Source organism: Mustela nivalis (assembly GCF_964662115.1).
Source record: "Mustela nivalis genome assembly, chromosome: 10".
NCBI lineage: Eukaryota > Metazoa > Chordata > Mammalia > Carnivora > Mustelidae > Mustela > Mustela nivalis.
Genome location: NC_139029.1, coordinates 105408722 through 105428506, shown reverse-complemented (window position 1 = coordinate 105428506; position 19785 = coordinate 105408722). Strand labels below are relative to the sequence as shown.

Here is a 19785-nt window from a genome sequence, read left to right as displayed (position 1 = left end):
TGTAGCCAAAATCAATGAAAGTATAATCTCTGTTCTGTAGGGAGGAGAGTCCATGACAGTTATGAGATTTAAAAAGGCTATGTATTATACTAAATATTAGAAGCCACAAATGGTCCAAACTCTTCATGTAACCTTTGAAAAAATAGGGACCCAGAGTGTGAAGTGACTTTACTACAGGTCCAACAGCCAACTGGTAGACTTTCAACTTGCAGTCCAATGTTCCCTATGCTCTGCCACTAAAGAGACAAGCTGGGGGGCGCGGGGAGCTCAGGGTTGGCCCACCCAACGGGAGGGGACCACAGTCGTATTAAAAGAGGACGTTGCCATGTCTAGCCGGGAGCGGCTGACATGTTAGTGCTGCTCTGGGTCCTGAACCCAGGTGCTCCCGACCAACAGCTGTGACTCTGAACACTCTTTCCTCCTGTGAAGAGTTGTACCTCAGAGGTCCTGGGTGCCTTGGGACATATGGGGAGCAGTGTGCAGAGGAGAAAGATGGAGTTTGTTCAGAGAGTAAGGAGAGCTTGGGCCATAGTTCTCAAATTCTCTCGGCTCCAGCTATACTACGTGAATCCCCGCTCACCAGCCAACAGCCTGGCCCAGGGGTGGGTGTGGGGCGGCTGCTGTTTCATGGCCAGTGTTCCACCTCTTCCTGCCTCCCTGCCTTTGGCCCCCCTCAGGCCCAGAAGAAGCCGCAGGAAGGCACATACCAAGCTTGAAACTGCTTTTATTGGGGAGGAGGGGGACTGAAGGGAGTCCTCCCAGATCTATCGCAAGTGCTCCAAACTTAGGAAAGAAATACAATAAATAGGTGATAAGTGGGGAGGGCTCTCAATGCAGGGAGGAGGGGCTCCGCTGGTTTCAACCCCTGGGCTTGTGCTGGGCGAGCTGGGGTGTGGGGTTCGATGCAAACTGGGGACCCGAGAGTGGATTTTTCAAGGTTCCAAAAAGTATCAGATCTGCCATCCTGCTTGGTCTCAGAAGCATCTGGGTTGGGACCTAATGACTCATCTGAAGAAAGAAAAGGATTAAGGTGAGGCAGGTGCCCAGTGAGGGCTCCCCGGGGCTCATAGCAACCATCAGCCTAGAGCATGAAGTCAAGCCTCTGGGGCTGTATCCTGTGCCCGGGACCTGTCGCACTCCATTCTGGCCCAGGGCTGGGCCTGCGGGACTGTCCATCTGGCATTGTCCCTTCCACCCAGGGAGGATCCCGCATTTCCTGTGGGGGTCAGGGCCCCCGGGTGTCCTCACCCCCAGCATCCTTCTGACGGCGTCTAACCGTGCCAGGACCCGTGGGGCCTCCTGTGGACACAGCATCCGCAGCTCCCCAGGTCTCAGGTGAAGCAGCTGGCTCCCTGTGAGGAACCTGAGGCTCTTCACAGTTCTGGGAATGAGAACGGGGAGCAGTCAGCTGCAGAGCGAAGGACCTGGGCCTGTGTATTTGGGGCTTGGTCTATTTTGGAGCATTGGATGAGAGGCTGTTTGGGCTTGGAAGCTGGGGTTGCAGGAGAATTCAGGGAATAGGGTATCTGGAGGTGAAGAAGAAAGAATTCACATGTCGGCTTAAACCTATTTCAGGACTCCAGGGTTTGAATCGAGAAATACCCTGGAAGAGAATTTTGTGGTGGGAAGGGGTGGCTGGCAGCTGAAGTTCTTCCCGAGCTCCTGGGGATCCTGCTCTATTCCCCAAGGCAGAGGCTTCTCATTTAGTGCTTCAGGCCAGGCATGGACACTCCCATTCTTCTACTCTAACTCAGCAGGTGGGGGACACTGCGGGTCTTTTCTGTACCCCGTATGTTCTGTGTCTCTGGCTTTCCTTGGCTATAATTTGAGTATTTTGAAGAGGTTCTCCCGACACACCCTCTGTGGCTAGGCACTTACATGGTGGAGAAGTTCTCAGCCTGCAGCCAGGCTCTGACCTCCTCAGGCGTTGAGCTAAGTCGAAGCATTGGAGCCTAGAATGAGGGGAGCTGGGGGTCAAGGGCCATCTCATTTCATTTTTTAAAAAAGATTTAATTAATTAATTAATCAATTATATATTTTATGGAGTTATAATATATGTGGAATTATAATATATAATATATTATATATAAATATTTATTTATAAATAAATATATAAATAAATAAGTTTAATTAATTTATTTATTTATTAGAGAGAGGGAACACAAGCAGGGGGAGCAGGAGAGGGAGAAGCAGGCTTCCCGCTGATCAGGGAGCCCCAGGGAGCTCTAACCCAGGATGCTGAGACCATGACCTGAGCTGAAGGCAGACGCTTAATGACTGTGCCACCCATGTGCCCTCATCTCATTTCTACCCATAGCCCCCATCATCTGAGCCCCTGCTCTGGGTTCCTGTCAAATCACTTATCTCACTCCATGGTTTGCTTCTTTGGTGGGGACAAGGCTTATTCTCTGCTCTGGCCCCATGATAAACTTGGCACGTAGTAAGCCTGTGATAGTACCGATGAACTTGAACCAGGACTATCTCCTCCACTTGCCATTGAATCCTCCCTGCTTCCACCCCCGACTTATAGTTTCTGGATAGTCTAGGCTGGGTGGTACCCGAGAAGGTGACTGGCTCTGGCTCCTGGAGGCCCCCGACTGTAGGGGCTCTAGGATGTTGCTGGGAATGTAGCCGGTCTGTCCCTTCTCATTCTTCACCAGCCACCACCGCTTGCTCTGGTCCAGGACCTGCCGAGAGGCACTACCTCAGTCACCTGAGCCTCTGTCCACACCGCCCCTCCCCACCCCAACAAGGCTTTCTTCCTTCTTGCCATCCCCTACCCTTCTTCTTCCTATCTAGGCCACCCATCCCAGCAGCCGCATACCTAGACCACCAACGCCAGGCTGCCTATGAATCCCACCAACCACCACCTCCTTTCCTAGGCTCAAGCCAATGCCTCACCTCCAACACCTCTTCCTGGGCCACAGTCAGTTCCTGTGGGTTCCTGGCTTCAAACTCATACAGGACTTGCATTTTCAGGGCTGGCCTGACAGGTCTGGGGCCGGAGGGCGCATGGTTGGGGTCCCCAGGCTGAAGGTCATGATGTGTCTCCTCTTGAGCGAAGTGGGAGGTGCTCCCTAACTCAGGGCTTTCCCCCCTCCCCCCGACCACACACAGTCAGGATGGCTGAAGAACAGAACCATTAGAGACCGAGTCCCTGTCCCAGCCCCAGGTGTCTCCTGCCTGGAGTCTAGTGGTGACTTCTCAGCTGCTGCAGGGTTTAATGGCAGGTCAGTATGAGACGGGGCTTGGGGTGGGGTCTCCCACAGCTTGGAGGGGTCTGAAATGTCACTGATTTCTGAAGACTCTGCTAGCACTGGACCTTTCTATGTCTGAGTTCTCCTCTGAGTGCTTTATACCTGAGCTTTGGGGAATCAGAGGCATGTGCAGGTTGTATGATGAGAAGGATTGGAGTCTGAGAAGGTAAAACACTACTTTTCACCTAAGTTGGACAGGGGGGCAAGTGACCAGCTATAAGTGAGCCCAGAGGGTCTCTGAGTTGTAGAATCCACGGATCCACAGGGTCAGTCCCACCCCTCCCTCCCCAGAATCATACTGTCCCTACTAAGCCCAGGGCATACCGGAGGGAGGTAGAGTTCTGGTATCCTGAGGGTGCCTGTAGGGAAAAAAAAAAAAAAAAAAGAGCGCGCAGGAGCAGGGAGTCAGCCAGCATGGTGGTCGGGAGCTGGGGTATCAGACCACAGCCCTGCTCCCACACACCTGCCTCATATCCCCTCCCCTGCCTGGCGACCACGTAGGTCCGGGTCCCTCTGCGAACCTACCTTCCATGTCATTGTCATGTGACTGTGGTTTGGACTGAGAGGGCAGAAAGGAGCAAGAGAACAGGGCTTTGAGCAGGGCACTTTGCGAAGCTCCCCTTACCTGGCTGGAGGGTTCTGGAAGCTGCCAACCATCAGAGAATGTGGGTTGGTAGGGCGGGGGCTCAACACCTGTCCAGTCGGCCCTGAGGAGAGAACAGAGCTGAGTTCACTCTGCCAGGCTGTTGGATGTGGATAGGGAGGAGACGGCAGGACCCAGCCTTGGGATCTTCTAGGGAAGGGGGGACATGGCCTGTGAGCACAGATAAAAGGCCAGACACCCATAAAGGGGCACATGGTGAAGCACGCACACCTCCCACTGTGTGGGTCTCTGCAGCCCAGCCTCACCCCGGCTGTCAAGTGCAGATACATCAACTTGGTAAGAACAGACTGGGTCCTTCAGCACAAGGACAGGGGGTTTGGATCAAAGGGGTGGAACCACGGAGTGTCGCAGCTGGAAGATCACCCCCCTAACCCCGGGGTCTCGGGCAGGGCTTCTCAGACCTGTTTTTCATATCTTGGCAGCAGCTCTGTTTCTTTTGGCTAACTCGTGGGTGGAACTCCACCTCGAATTATAGGACCTGCTATGCTTGAGTCTAAGGTGGCGACTGCTCCTTGCTTCTCTGCCTTCCTTCCCCCTCCTGGCCCGCTGCACTGCCACTGCAGGAAGAGGAATCTCTTCCAAGGGCCTGTCCCTGGGGAAACCCTGCTCACCTTGAGGAAACTCCCTCCCTCCGTCACCAGGCCAGAGGGGAGTATTCCTTCTGGAACGCCCCAGGGTTACTGCTCCTCTCCCACTGTATCTCATATGCTTCCCATATCTGTGTTTCTCACTCTCCGGAGCCCCTCTATAGTGTCCCGAGTGCAGTGGGTAGTATATTGGAGACAGCTAGTATCTACTAGTATCTACCCAACGGGCATGAATACACCATTCTTTTTCATTGGTTCCCTTCCTTTACCCTAAAAACATTCTCAAGTCTTCCCTTGACCCTGCTAATATTCCTTTCAGGCAGTCATTCTAGCACCTTCTCTTTTCTGAGGATGTGTCTATACACTCTACCTACATTTTCTTACCTCCAGGTCTTTCCTTAATTTTTGCAATCTGATTTTTGGCTCTGCTTATACTCTATCAAAACTCATTCTTGGGGCACCTGGAGGCTTCGTTGGTTAAGTGTCTACCTTTGGCCCAGGTCATGATTCCAGGGTCCTGGGATCGAATCCCACAGAGTCCCACATCAGGCTCCCTGCTCAGCAGAGAATCTGCTTCCCCCTCTCTTTCTGCCCTTTCCCCCTGCTTGTGCTCTCTCGCTCTATTTCTCATGTTTTCTCTCAAATAAATAAAATCTTAAAAAACAACTACAACAACTTGTTCTTCAAAAGTCCCAATAATCTCCCAGTTGCCAAAGACAATGGCCTTGTAGGGTCTACATGCTTCTAGATCACCACAGCATTTAATGCCATTTGTAATTTCTGGTCAGTTTGCCTATATGCAAGTCACCTAAATATAATTTGCCAAAACTCAACTCGTTTGAGGGTTTTTACATCTTTTGGGTTAGTCTCTTTTCTGTATTGTCTTTCCATTCATTCATTTATTGATTTTTGGTTATTTGAAGAAACTGGAAAATATTTTAGGACACATCTGACTTCATTTTATATTTGGAATAATAAACAGGGACAGAGAAGAGAACAGAAATTACCGGGGACTGGGGAGAGGGAGGCACGTGTACAGAGTTTCTGTTTGGCATGATGAAAAAAGTTCTGGAAACAGCTGTGTACCTGACAGCTACACAACCCAGGGAACATAACCTAAGGCTCTTGATTTATATACTTTAAATGGTAAATCTTATCTGATGTATGTTCTCCCACAGTGAAATCAATAAACTACACTGAGTTTTAATTCATGTCTTTAGACAGATGGGGTGAAAATTCTTCGAACGAGGCTGCATAGGAAAGGGCTGCCCATGAGACAGAAGACTCACTAGCACAACTGGCTGACTTCCTGGTTGACTCCTCTCTTTCTTTCTAAAACCCTCTTCTCTTCTGCTTTTCATGCTCCTCCTTTTTTGTTTCTCCTTTTAACTTTCTGGAGTTTCTCTTGGCCTCCTTGACCCTTTCCCTCCTTTGCCACCTGCATGGGGACGTGTCCCTTCCTTCGCCTCCCACGGGCTGGGGTGAGCCTTGATGGTTTAAGTGAGTCCCTGGGGCTCCCTCTGGAGCCCTTCCCCCAAGGGGCTCCAGATGTCACTTCCGTGCTCACTGTTCTCAAACCCACAGTCCAGCCAGGACCTCTCTCCTGTGTTCGGGGGCCCCTCACTATCTGGGGAATGTTTCACCGAAGCCCCAGCTTGGTGCACCCCCGGCTGGTTCCACCTCCTGCCTGCTCCCCGAGGCCCTGGTCAGAGAGGCCTGACTGCGCTGTGGCTCATCTCACGGCCACACCGCGTAGTGTAGCTTTTTTCCTTTCCCCACCCTGGCCCGCTGGTTGCTAAGTCTTAGTTGATGTGACATCGGCAGCTCTTCCATCAGCAAGCCTCCAAGTCCGGCTGGATTGAGACAAAGTTTTCACTTTGTCCTTGACCAAAATGAGAAAATATTTTAATAGCAAGCAGGCTGCCAACTCTGCTTTCTTGGCAAGAGTTGTTCTTTCTTCCTTCAGTGGTGTGGGTGATGGTGAGTGGCCAACTTTTCGTTTTTGCTTTTTTTTTTTAACTGTTTGTACTTAGTCTAATAAAAAGTTGGGAACTCCATGTAGAAGTCATCCCAAATTTCTTTTGCGTTATTTCTGGCGTGTGACAACGTAGAGCCTGCCATTTCCAATGTCTGGCCCAATGCCCCCATGCCCAGGCCTTGTTCTCACTCACCGGCTGGTGGTCCAGGCCACACCCAGCCTCTTCCAGAAGTCAGTCTCAGCCGGGCTGAGGCAGGACTGTAGCAGGTCTATGGCTTTGGGGGTGAGGAGCGGGGAGATCACTTGGGTTGCTAGGCCAGGCTCAGGGCAATGGGCCAGGATCTAGGGGAGGGATGGAGGGTGTCAGGAAGCTGAGGCTCTCCCAGGGTCAGAGAGGAGGGGGAAGGGGCCCACAATTCTGCGGGCTTCCCACTCTTGTAACACCATACTGCCTCAGGCCTCCAGCTCCATTCCTGTCTCCCTTGATCCCTGGTGTCCTCACACCAACCCAAGCCCATCTTGCCTGTTGAGGGGTTCTGTACACAGCAGGGGTGGTGTCTTGGAGTCAATGAGGAGGCCGTATTGTGGGGAGCAAGATGCAGGCCCCACAACCTCCCTCTGCCCCCTGCCTTCTGCCCTGGCCTCTGCTCTGTCTTAACCTTAGCCTGGCCTTCTTCGTCACCCTGTGGTCCCCAAACTCACAGAGTCTAGAAGTTGGAAGAGGATGTGCACGAATTCAGGGGCGTTCCCCTCTTGCATCCAGGTGGCCAGCTTCCCCTGGGGATACAGCACATTATGGGCTACTACCCTTCATCCTTCCCCAGGAGCCCAGGACCCTGTAACTGTTCAGGGGTTTGGGAGGGAGCCTGGCACTCTCCAAATGTCCCAAGAGGAGGAAGGGAGGTTCCCAGGGGAGAAGCTAGAGAGGGAAAGGATTGGGGTGTCTCCAAGACCAGAGAGGAGGTGGTTTTTGGGGTGGGATGAGGGGAGGGCTGTGGACTTGCAAAGAGTCACATACTAGGAGGTTGAAGCTGTACTTGATCTTCTGGAAGCAATCCGTGTACTGGGCCTGTGTCATCACTACAGGGGAGGGCAAAGGTGGTGGGCTGTAGATCATCCCAAGACCATGCCCCCACCTTCCTCCTCTCCCCTGCAGCCCTCAGCACTCACCCCACTGATTCTTGCCCTTTTTCTTCCCCAGTCTCTTCTTCTTATGATTGTTCAGCTTTCCTGTAAACAGCTCGATGTCCCTAAGGACGTGGTTTAGTATCTCCTGGACCCAAAACAACCATGCCCTTGAGTGGCCAGTTGGGCCTACCCTGTGACTCCCACAACCTTGCCCCCAACCCTTTCTCACCACCAATCAGAGTCTCAGGCCCAGCCAAGGGCCTGATCAAGCCTCCCTGTTCCTCCTCAGTCCCAGGTCTGCCATGGCCAACCCGGGCCCAGGCCCATAGAGCCTCAGCCAGCTCAAGATCACCTCCAGTTACCTCATCCCTCTCCAGATTCTCGGGTGATGGAGGCCGCAGCGGAGGAGGCAGAGTGAAGGTGCCTAGTTCTCGGACACTGGAATTGCGTGCCAGGGGCCTTGGGGATGGTGGCGCGCCTGCAATGGAAGGGGACCATGGCCCAGAACCTTTTTGATCTTTGATCCAAACCTTCTTTCCACCTGCCCTCATGCCCCACACTTACTGAACCCTGCGGTCATCCAGTAGGGCTGTTCTGGAGGGGACCCCTTCTCCAGTGGGGGTGCCTGCTCCTTGGGGAATGATCTTTCCAGAGGAGGCCCCCTCCATCTGTCTTGGCTGGGGCGATGGGCTCCAGATGGGGGTCTGCTGAGCACAGGATGGGAACACAGCTTAGACGGGGTTCTTGGGACAGAGGCTCTGCCCTAGGATCAAGGGCAGCACCACCCTCTCCAGGAGAGCCACTTGCTCTGCTCCCTGGTCTCTACCTGGATTCACTCTGCCTCATCTGCCTGCTCTGTGGGCCCTCTCGGTCCCATGTCAGTCTTCTGGCACATCTCCAGGGTTCCTTGGGCCCAGTCCCATCTCCTCCCCTGTGCCCATCTGCACCCTAGCCCCAGACTGGTCCCTCCCCAGTTCCAAGCCCAGGTCAGTGGAGCCACAGGCTCCTAGGATTTCCCAGAATTAGGGCCAGGGCCTGAACTACCCAGGCCCAGGCTCTGAGGTCCTGCAGGTGGGAGGGGGCACAGACCGCCTACCTTTGCTGTTGCTCCTCCTCCAGGGCCCTCTGCAGGCCAGTCCTTAGTTGCTCTGCCTGGAGGAAGTGGCAATCAGGCAGGCTGTATGTGCGTCAGCAGTGGGAGGTTTTCAGGGGGACCCTGTACCCACTTCCTCCCCAACCTCGCCCCACGTCCCTCACCCCCACTTCCTGGCACTGGAAGAGCAGAGTGCTGGTGGCTGGCAGGCCCGACTCCTGCACCGTGATGGACAGGATGGAGTTGTAGGAGCAAGTGTTGAGCGCCGTGTCCATGGCCTGGATGCTGTCCAGGCGGTAAGAGTCCAGCTCCTCCTGGGCCAGACAGAGAGTTCGACCGTGACGCCACTGAGCACTGGGGTGGCTACTGGGAACTCCTAACCTGGGCTGCCCCAGATCTCCCTGTGGCCCGGGACAGGGTGTCGTCTTCCCTGACCCTGATGCTTCTGTCCCCCAAGCCTCCCTAGGCCTGGGTGTGTACTGTATATGGGGACAGGTGGCTGCTGCTTGGGACACAGAAGGGGTGGAGTCCATGCCCCGTGCTGGCTTCTCCAAAACCCATGTGTGCTATGACCCACTGCAGAGTCTGGTGGGGTGGGGGGTGCTGACCTTTGTCTCAATGTCCAGCAGCTGGAGCCAGCCATCTCTGACCTGCAGGAGCAAGTCTTGGCTCCACACCCGGCCCTGGGCATCCATCTCCTGCAGCTTCCTCAGGGCATCCCTGGGGTCCTGGACTTTATGTGTCCCCAGCTTACATGTCATCAGGTGCTGAGGGGAAAGGAGGTTTGGAGAGAGGGCACGCAGGTGGTGGTGGGCAAGGGTGGGGGAAAGGCAGCAGAGGATGTGTTCCTGGCCTCCTTGTCGGGGAGGTCCCAGGCCATCCCCATAGAGAAGCCTTCAAGGGCCGATGGGAGATCAGTCGCAGCTGGGCTAGGATAGGGCCCCGGGTGTCAGGGTCAGAAGAGCTGAGCCAGAGCATTCAGGACTCTGGAGGAAGGAGGTCCTGAAGGATGTCATGGCCCTTACCAGCCCAGGCCAGCAGAGGGGGCTGTTTGGTGGTAGATGTGGGCTCTAATAACCCAACCAAAAAAGTCTGAACTCCTATGGGCGGGATATAGGACCCTCAGATTCTGTCTCTGGCTTTTTTTGCTCCCTTTGGGAATCCACCATCCCAACCTGGTCCTTCCCCTCACTGCCCGAGCATTTCCTGCCTCCCTGCCTTGGCTCACACTCTTCCCATGCCCAGAATGCTTTTCCCACTTCTGCTAGTCTAGCCCTTTCCCATCTCCCAGGAAGATCAAGAGCTCCCTCTGAGTTTTGCCTGATGAAGGCCATGGTCATCTCGGTCTCACTCAGAGCCTTGACCCATGCGAATCCTATCATCCTGGCAGGTGTTCGTGTTACTCTCCCTCCTTGAGGAGACCCCTTCCTTCTCCCATCCAAATGCTACCTTCAAAAGCCACAGTCCTACACTTGCCCTCTCCTCCAGGCCCTTGCTGGGGGGCCACCATTGCCTCCTGCTCCTGATGCCCTGCCCTGCTCTCTGCCCAGCCCTCAGCGCCTCTCTGGGAGTTCATGCTGCCTACATGTTCTGGGATGTCTACACGAACTCATGCACATCTGGGACACAGCTCCTCTTGCTCCCACCTGCCAGGTCTCATGGAGCCAGTTCCCTGTGAGGCCCAGGACTCCACCTGGCTGAGGGGTGGGGAGCCCCGCCCCTGCTGCCCTGCAAGCCTCCAGACCACTGCCCCTGTGTCCCTCCCTGCTTCCCCTCCCCCTGAGAACCCAAATCTGCTGTCTGCCCCCAGTGTGTCAACCTGATGAGGTGTCTGCTTGTTCCCCCCACAGCCTTCCAGCCTGCGCTTGCCCTGTGGCGTCTGCAGCCCGTCAGGCCACCAGATCTCACAGTGCCCATGCCGTCTGCCTGCACAAGCAGGGCGGGAGCCTTCCTTTCAGCCCCCAAGTAGCGCATGCCTGCCCTGGGGGCTCTAGCCCAGACCTCTTCCTGCTGAGACAGGGATCTGCCGGAGTCCTTGCAGGAACCGCTAGGAACTGCTGTCCTCCCACAGGCCATCCTCCTCCCGCCGTGCTGGGTCCTGGGCAAAGAACACTGGCCCAGGGTTACTCACCTCCACCCTGTGCTGCAGACAGGTGGGCTCAGAGGAGATGGCCTGCACGTAGTCCTTCCGCTGCACTGCAGGGGAGCAAAGCAAGGGGATGGAGGGCGAGGAACCCAAGGGGTAGGGTAGGGTGGGGGGGTGGTCAGCGACGGGGGGTGGGGGGTGGGATGGGGTTGGGGGGAGACCCCTGAGGGTGGGGGTTCCAGGAGGGAAAGAGAGAGCAGACCAGAGGGGGCGCTTACGGTAAATGGCTCTGCTGCTGGGCCTGGACATGCTGGCACAGTGAGAGGACTCCCAGAATCTACACTGAACCACAGAGACAACCATCAGGGCTGGGGAGGAAAACATGAGGGCAGAACCAGGCAGGAGACGCGCTCTTGCAGCTCGCCCCTCACTCAGGCCTGGGTCCTCCAAAACTTCTGGCTCCAGGGGCCTTTCTGGAACCATCTGTAGCCTTGAGTTCCTCCAAGGAGCCCCATCTCGGCTGGGCTGGGGAGGCTCAAGGCAGGCTCCTGACCTCCCATTTTTTGGTCACTAAGGCTCATTCCCTTGGGCTCGAGAAGGCTGTGTGGACAGGCACCTGGGAACATATCTTGTCTTGGGCCTGAATGTGAAAGATGCCAGGTCCAGGGGCTGCACCTAGCTTCTGGAGGAAGGGTGGCAGGTACAGCACCCTTTCTTGCCAAAACAAGCCTCTTGTCCAAGCCTGTTTCGGTTCTGCAAATCCAGAAGAGGTCGATGTTGTCCCTTAAGCTGCGGTCGAACTTAGGAGTGGTGTGTTGTGTGTGTCTATCTGTTTGCCCGCTTTAATCATGGGGCTCTGTAGGATTTGTCAATGATCTGTACCTCCCTGAATGTCTTAGATAATCAAGACTCCTGTCTCCTCACCTTTCCATACTCTGAACCCTCTGCCCAGAGCCCCTCCCTACCCAGCCCTTGAAATCCAGCTGAAGGATCACCTCTTTCGTGAAGCCTCTCCTTGACCACCGCTCTCCCCTGCCCAGAGTGCCCTCCCGATGCCACGGTCAACCTTGTATGTTTCTCACAAAGACAGCCACTCTGGTTAGTGTGTGAACCTGGGGCTGCACCCCTTATAAATACCGTATTTCACTTTCACTCCCATCGTATGGACTTCTTTGGCTCTACGCACTGTTCTATGGACTTCACCCTCATCAACTCTCTTAGTCCTCAAAACCACCTCACCCAGAGGGTGCTGTTATTGTTCCATTTACCCGATGGGGACTCTGAGGTTCAAAGAGGGTAACAGGCTTGAGGTCACCAGCGAGTATTTCCTGGAGAATGAGCCTAGCCCAGTCTGGCTTTAACTGTGTAGATATGTCTCTGTGTAGATATAACTCTGTAGATATGTCACAGCACAGGGCTGTGACCTGCCGAGGACAGACTTGTCTTGCCATGGCTGTCTCCCCAGTGCCTTCCCAACATGGGGCGGAGGGGAGGGGTTGTCTAGAATACACACAGGTTGAAAAGCAATGGAGGTAAGTATAGTGCGTGTGCATGCATGGGTGGGGGGGGAGTGAACTGAGCATGTGGGTCAAGGGTAAGTGTCACTAGGATGACGTGTGTATGTATCATGAATAGGGTGTCAAGTCTGTGGACACCATGCATCTCCATGGTGTGCCTGGGTTGTACAGAAACCCTGAAATATCCCGGGCAAAGTATAAGAGAGCAGCCCACACCTGTTTATTAGGACTGTTATGAAAATAACAGAGGTTCTGATAAGATGACTCAGGGATGGGGAAATCAGTTGCTAGGAAACGACTGAGGGATTGTGGAGGAGGTGGCTGGCTCTGTTTTCCTTGTTTGGGAGCACCGAGTCCCCTTGGAGGGGACAGGGCTGATGGAAGCCTGCTCCTCCCCACTCTACACCCCTGGGTGCAACACTTCCTGCTTCTAGGTCCGGAAGAGAAAGAAGAGAAAATTAGCTCTGCCTTGGTCAGCCCTACTCCCCTCCTCCCATGCTAGTATGTGGGTCCGTGTGCGCAGGTCTCCCGGAACTGTCTGAAGCTCAGAATCACAGACGACAATAGAGGGGAGGCAGCTGACTTTGGCCTGCTTTCCCCTTGGGGGAGGAGGGCTGTGGCCACCTAGTTGCCCCACGTATCCCCTGAACTTAAGGGTTTGGCTCAGGGAAGGTGTGTCTGCATCACAGACCCTGGGAGAAGAAGACCAGAGATGCTTCTTTTTTTTTTTTTTTTTTAAAGATTCCATTCATTTACTTGGCAGAGAGAGAGATCATAAGTAGGCAGTAGGCAGAGAGGCAGGCAGAGAGAGAGAGGAGGAAGCAGGCCTCCCGCTGAGCAGAGAGCCCGATGCGGGGCTCGATCCCAGGACCCTGGGACCATGACCCGAGCCGAAGGCAGAGGCCCAACCCACTGAGCCACCCAGGCGCCCCCCAGAGATGCTTCTAATCCGGATTTCTCCTGCCCTGCTTCCGAGCCAGCTAACCAGCCCGAGTCCCAAGCCTTTCTTGGGCTTGCTCTTCCTGGCAGCATTCGGGAACGGGCTGGAGACCTCAGTGGGGAAGACACGGACATGTTCCCACAACCCAGGATCCCCTGCAGCTGAGCGGCAAACCCCGCCCCCATCCTCCAGAAGGCCAGGCCTTACCTGTGTCCGGGTGAGGTTTGTCTCCCCGCAAGGGGCTGCCGTTTGAGCCAGTGGTGGGAGCGCAGCGGCTGCTCTGCCAGCAGCCCCAGACAGAGGCCCTGTGACCGGCTGGCCCTGGCTGAGCCAGCAGGCCTTATGGGGATGAGGCCAGGAGGCAGCCACACCTGTGCTCTTTGGACTCCGGTGGGTGTGGTGGCTTCGTAGGCCAGCACCCACTCCACGCGGAAGCGGGGACCTATGGCAGTGCCAAGCTTAGCCAGAGTCCCCCTAGGCCCAGCCTCCCCCTCTGCTCTCCCCCAGTGTTTGGGTGTGGCCTTCTCTTCCCTCTGCCTTTTGGGTTCCTCTGCTGAGGGCCCCAGTCCGCCTTAGGCACTAGAGCTAGGGCTAGAAGGAGAGGGCCCCTTGGCCAGGGAGGCCTGGCTTCTGTGATCAGGGGACAGGTGGCTAGAGGTGGGCCCCTGGGGTTTGGGGCACCTGTGCCTGTGGGGGTGCGGGTACCACATGCATGATTGCGCATGCTCAGTGGTGCCCGTGAGTGGGACAGGGATCTTGGAAGAGCTGAGGGGGTGGGGGTCGCCAGGGGGTATAATAAGGAGGGCTGAGACTTCTCCCGGCAGTGCTACCTCATTCTGTTCTTTATTCTGTCTCCTCCCACCAGCAAGGAGCGCCCCCTCACCGTCCTTGCTCTTCCACTCACTTCTCACCCCCTGCCCAGCCAGCACAGCTCTGGGTGGTCTGGAGTCCAGGGGTTAGATCCTGGCCAGGGCCTTCCCCACCTGCAAGAGTCCATCAGAAACCCAGCATTAGGGGCCCAGGGCTCAGGTACCTCTTGGGCCAGCCCTAGTCATGGCCTCATGGGAACTGGCCCTCCAGGCCTCCCTGGGGCTCAGCCTGTTGGTCCTCCAGCTTCTTCCTGGATAGGACAGCCTGTCACCTTGCCTCCTCCAGTCCCAGCCCCAGCTTCATCAAGGCTGTAGCCACATTCCACCCTCGGCGCAGGCCCCAGTGCCCAGCTAAGTCCATGCTTCTGCCCCGCTCAGGATGAGCCTGCCCTTCGCATACTCCTCCCCTGATGTCAGTACAAGGACAGGAGACTCTCGCACAGAGGACTGTGGGCAGGGGAAGGGGAAAGGCCCACCGCAGAGATACACGTGAATCTTAGGGCAGAGAGACAAGGAGCACCACCTGGCACCCTGGGCTCTTGCTCTCCACAGTGCCCTGTGGGGTGGGGGTGGGGGCCCTTGGGAACAGTATGGGCTTCCCCAGAAAGGAGCCCTTTGCGGCCTGGGTGGAGCTGGCCCCAGGCCTTTGAGTCAGGCACTGAGGACATCTGACCGAGGGGAGCGCTCCAGGGAAGAAGGGACTTAGGAGGGACAGAGAGGCCAGGCCATCTGCCCCGGGGATGTGGGGTCCATTACTGGTGCTTTTGCACAAAGAAAGCTCCAGGTACCAAAGTATTTCTTTAGTGAAGTCATCCTGGCTGGAACTCAAAGGACATCTCCTTGAACTATGAGGCTAGAAGACTTTGGATCTCATCCACTCACTCACTCACTCACTCCCCAGCTCTGTATGGGGGGCTTCCCATTGGCCGGGCACCTAGCTAGATGCTAGGAGACACCTTGGGACTCAGCCCGAGTTCAGTGTCTCCCTCTAAACAACCCAGCCTCGCCACCCATGTACCCAGCCCGGTGGAGGCTCCAATTCCCAGCCAAGCATCCAAGCAAGGATGTCCCTGGTCTGTTGCCTCCCCAGAAGGCCCTGCCACTCATTGGTTCTCAGGGCCTAGAGTGAGGCTGCCACCGAGTGGGGGGTAGGGATAGACCCAGGCACATAGGCTTTAGGCTGAAGAGGCCAAGGAGTACCCCTTCCAGGTGACCCCAGCCTGGGCCTCTCAGAAGCTCCAGAGTGGGCCCTGTTCAGTGCCAGGGAACTCTGCTTGCATGAAGGGCCATTGGAGAGAGAGGACAGACTCCGGGATTTGGGGACAGAGGCCTGCTTGTGGCTGAAAGTCACAGAGAGCCTGAGGCTTGTGGAAGCAGAAGCCGGGAAGGGTCCTGTCACAGCTCTTGCTAGCCCACTCCATGGGTGATGTCAGATAGGGAGCTGGAGCCTGAATCGTGGCCATGGCCAGGAACTGATGCTTAGGTCCTGGGGCTTCGAAACAGACCCCATCTCTGCCACTGCTGCCTCCAGGCCCAGCACCTGGGGGCAAATGGCTTCTAGAAACCAGGCAGAGGAGTCCACGAGAGACATCATGCCTGCCATTTGGAGCTTTCATTCCAGAGGTAGAAGAAATGAGTAGATACAAGGTAATCAAAGCTCTGATAAGTGACAGGAAGGAAGCCAGCGGGGGTGATGTGATTGAAGGCAGGGGTGTGGGAGGATACTTTGGATGCCTGTAATCAGAGAAAACGTCTCCGAGGAGGGGAACTTCGAGCCGAGGTAAAGTGTTTGAGAGGAGACTGTGCTGTGAAATACCATGGAAGGAAGGCAATGAGACAACGATGTGGCAGCTGGAAAGGCTGCTGGGAGACTGGAGCTGAATGGGTGCCAGGAGAGGCGTGCCACCGTGGTCTGTACCAGGGCAGGCCCAGGTGGGTGGTAGTCAGAGTGCCCCAGGCTCTGCAGGCTGGGAGTCTGGCTTTTATTTCAAGGGCAGTTGGAAGACGCTGGGGGCTTTTGAGTAGAAGAGTGGTGTGGTCTGATTTGTGTTTTAGGAGAATAGGCTGCATTGGAGGTGTGGGCCCAGGGAGACCGATGGGCAGCTCTGCAGCCCTGGGGAGGAGGCAGAGGCCGGTGAGCATGTAGGTGAACTGTCTGGGGAGCACTGTGGTGGTGGAGAAGGGCCCTCTGGGGGAGGGACTCAGAGTGTGGACAACCAGGCAGGGTATGGTGACCCTTGGTGAGGTGGGGAGGACCAGATGAGGAGGAGCAACCGCGAAGGAGGGAAGAGGTTCAGTTCTGTTCCTGGCGGCTACGGTGGGAAAGGCTTCTGCAGATTTGGAGTGGAAGCATCGAGAAGGCAGGAGGAACCTGGAATCAGAAGCTGAGTGCGGTGGGATGACCCTGAGGCAGCCATTCAAGACCGTGGGGCAAGACTGTTCAGCCGTGTGGGGGGAAGTTCATGGCGGTGAGGACTGAGACGGAAAGAGGACAAAAGCAGGGCAGCAGAGTGGTGGGTCCCTGGCAGTTGCACAGAAATCCTGAAGAAGCCTGAGGGGGTGGAGGCCACTTGGGGAGAAGATGTGAATGGAGGGCAGTGGCCTCAGGCTGAGGGCTGGCAAGCCACCTTAGGGCCACCTTACAGTTTGGAAGGTGAGGGAGAACCCACCAAGGAGACCGAGGTGCAGCCCGTAAGCCCTGAGGGGAGCGAGGAAGGGAGAGTATTTGGAGAAGGAAGGAGTGGACTTGGGTGACAAGTGGGTGGGGAAAAGCGCTGAGAGAGAAGAATCCGTGTGCTTGTGCACATGGAGGCCACGGGTGGGCCTGAGGAAGGCAGTTCCCCGGAGCCATAGGGAACCAGGGCTGGCTGGAGAGGGTTCGTGTAGGTGGCGCCAAGACGCTCTGCTGGGAATGGGATGGTGGGCTCAGGGAATGACCTGTGGAAACTTGTCCAGACGTGTTTAAGAGGGCAGATACCATGGCATACTTGCTGCTGAGAGAAGCTACTGGTGCCAGAACAGAGATACCAAAGGACCGGAGACTTCAGGAAGCTATGGGAGAATGGGGTCAAGTGTAGATGGTAGAACAGGGGTTCACAGCCTGGGGGGACTCTGCTGTGCTCCTCCACTCCCCATTCAGGCAGAGGAAGGCAAGGGGGCTGGAGCAGAGGGAGGCTGGGGGAGGGGGTGACTTGAGGGCATGTAGTCCATCCTCTGGGGTCAGTGCGGTGTCACAGCTTTGAAATTTCCAGACAGAAGGCCAGACCCCAGGTGCCCCTGGAAACTGTCCCCTCCAGGGACTGGGAGACCAGGGTTGGAATCTCAGACCCAGCCCCTAGCTTGCCTAGGTTGCCCTCAGTCCCTCCGTCTCCCACAATCCCAAACCCAAAGCCCATGGTCAGGCCTTATTTCTCCTACCTTTCCCTAAATGTCCCTGACAGCAGGATGTCATTCTAGGGGTTTCTCAGGGCCCCTCTCCCTGCTTCCACTTGGTTCCATCTCTCTCCAGCCTTAAATCCACTGGGTCACTCCCACACATAGCTCTTCCTCCCTTCCTTGTATTCTGCGGCCTCTTCCTCCTCCGGGGAGAGGTGTGGAGGTGGTCCCAGAGGCCCAGATTCACCCAGTACCCCCTTGACCAGACAACACTGAAGGAGAGGCCCTCAGTGATGTCTGGAAAAGCCCTTCCTGGAGGCCTGGACTTTGCGCTGTGATTCAGAGGAGGCCTTCATGAAAGCGGGCCTGTAAGGGCAGCCTCAGAGGGGCCCGCCTCTGGGAGGGACATGCCCTCTGTGATCTCGAGGGAGTGGCCTGGCCAGACCCAGCTCAGGCTTCGCCTCCTGGGTGTGCTGGGGAGGGGACCTCAAGCAGCAGTCCCTCCAGCATATTCTCCTGTTCCTGCCTCCACTTCCACATGCAACTTTCAGGATGACCACAATGCAGCCACTCAAAACAGCCTATAAAAGACCCTTCAGGAGTATGGGGGAAAGTTCACGATGCAGAATAAGCTGGAAAAGGCAGGCTGCAAAGTAACAGAGGCTTGCTTCCTGAGATCCTCCAACTAACAAACAAATAAATTGAAATCCTATAAATGGAAACAGAAGAAATTGTCTGAATCTCAACAAAACCTAGAATCATATACCTCTAAATAGAAAACAGTACAGTCATACAAATCGACATACAGAAAATCTTGGCTGGCTCAGTAGGTCGAGCGTACCACTCTTGATCTCCGCATTGCGAGTCTGAATCTCAGGCTGGGTATAGAGATTACTTAAAAATATAGTCTTGGGGCACCTGGGTGGCTCAGTGGGTTAAGCCACTGCCTACGGCTCAGGTCATGATCTCACGGTCCTGGGATCAAGCCCCGCATCGGGCTCTCTGCTCCATAGGGAGCCTGCTTCCCCCTCTCTCTTTGCCTGCGTCTCTGCCTACTTGTGATCTTTCTCTGTCAAATAAACAAATTCTAAAATATATATATATATATTAGAAATACACACACACACACACACACACACACACACATATATATATACACACATAGTCTTTAAAAAAAGAAAAAAAATGTTCATGATGTAGTTCCAGGTGAAAGGGGTTACTTACAAAATGGTAACACTCAACTTTGTAAAAAAAAACAAATTGTAATTGTGAAATCTTGAGCAAGATAAAAAATTGTCACCGTGTGAACCTAAACATTTATGGGGCACTGGCCCTCATCTAGGGGGTCAGAGAATGCTGACAATAACCGGGGAAGGGAATCGGGTTCTGTTATCTGTATCTCCGATTTACATATGAAGACACTGAGGCACCAAGAGGCTCAGAGGTTTAGGAATTCGCCCCGGGTTACACAGCACTAAAGGGTGGGCCTGGGATTTGAACCTAGGAGGCTGGGTTTGAGAGGATACCTCAAGAACCGAGTCAGTAATCTGGCTGTGTGGGCCCTTCCTGGTGGCTTTACTCTCTTTTTTGTATTTTCCAGCTTCTTCCCTAAAGAGCAGTAATCCAGGCCTCTCTGCTCCCGCTCTGCCCCACACAAAATAAATGGGAACTTAAAAAGTAACAAAACAAGGGGCGCCTGGGTGGCTCAGTGGGTTAAGCCGCTGCTTTCAGCTCAGGTCATGATCCCAGAGTTCTGGGATCGAGCCCCACATCGGGCTCTCTGCTCAGCAGGGAGCCTGCTTCCTCCTCTCTCTCTGCCTGCCTCTCTGCCTACATGTAATCTCTCTCTATCAAATAAATAAATAAAATCTTAAAAAAAAAAAAGTAACAAAACAAGACAAACATATCCAGGAAGTCACCCCTCCTGAGGCCCTGGGACTCTGTCTTACGCAGGGGTGGCTGCGGACGGGGGAGATCAGTGGCCTGAAGCCAGGGAAAGACTCAGATCTCCCCTTTGTCCCACATGGCCCTCAGGAGTCCCAGAGACCTGGGCAGTGCCCCTGAGAATTTCAGGGTACCCCACCAAGGCTGGGGCCAGGCCTCACCCTGTTTGGCCTTGAGAGACACTGGCCTGGCTGTGCAGGCTTCCTTGAGCCTTGGGGAGGGGTGTGTGTGTGTGTGTGTGTGTGTGTGTTAGAGAGAGAGAGAGAGAGAGAAGGTTCCTCGTGGGTGGGAACACAGAGCCAGCCAAGGAGTCCAAAAGCCTCTCCTCGATTTCTTGGCCCTCACAT

General features: G+C 55.1%; 1 protein-coding gene across 1 annotated transcript; it reads right to left on the bottom strand.

Annotated features, from left to right (window-relative positions):
- Positions 1 to 815: 815 nt before the first annotated feature.
- Positions 816 to 13611, bottom strand: EPS8L3 (EPS8 signaling adaptor L3). The gene is made up of 19 exons (XM_082685225.1): positions 13458 to 13611; positions 11072 to 11135; positions 10839 to 10903; positions 9316 to 9474; positions 8872 to 9021; positions 8711 to 8766; positions 8179 to 8321; positions 7977 to 8092; positions 7657 to 7759; positions 7505 to 7566; positions 7189 to 7263; positions 6680 to 6828; positions 3883 to 3964; positions 3582 to 3616; positions 2902 to 3097; positions 2559 to 2687; positions 1879 to 1952; positions 1249 to 1381; positions 816 to 1008 (listed from the first exon to the last, which is right to left on the bottom strand). The coding sequence occupies exons 2-19, from the start codon at positions 11100 to 11102 to the stop codon at positions 997 to 999; spliced, it is 1770 nt and encodes a 589-aa protein (XP_082541351.1). The 5' UTR covers positions 11103 to 11135; positions 13458 to 13611; the 3' UTR covers positions 816 to 996.
- Between the last annotated feature and the right edge of the window lie 6174 nt (positions 13612 to 19785).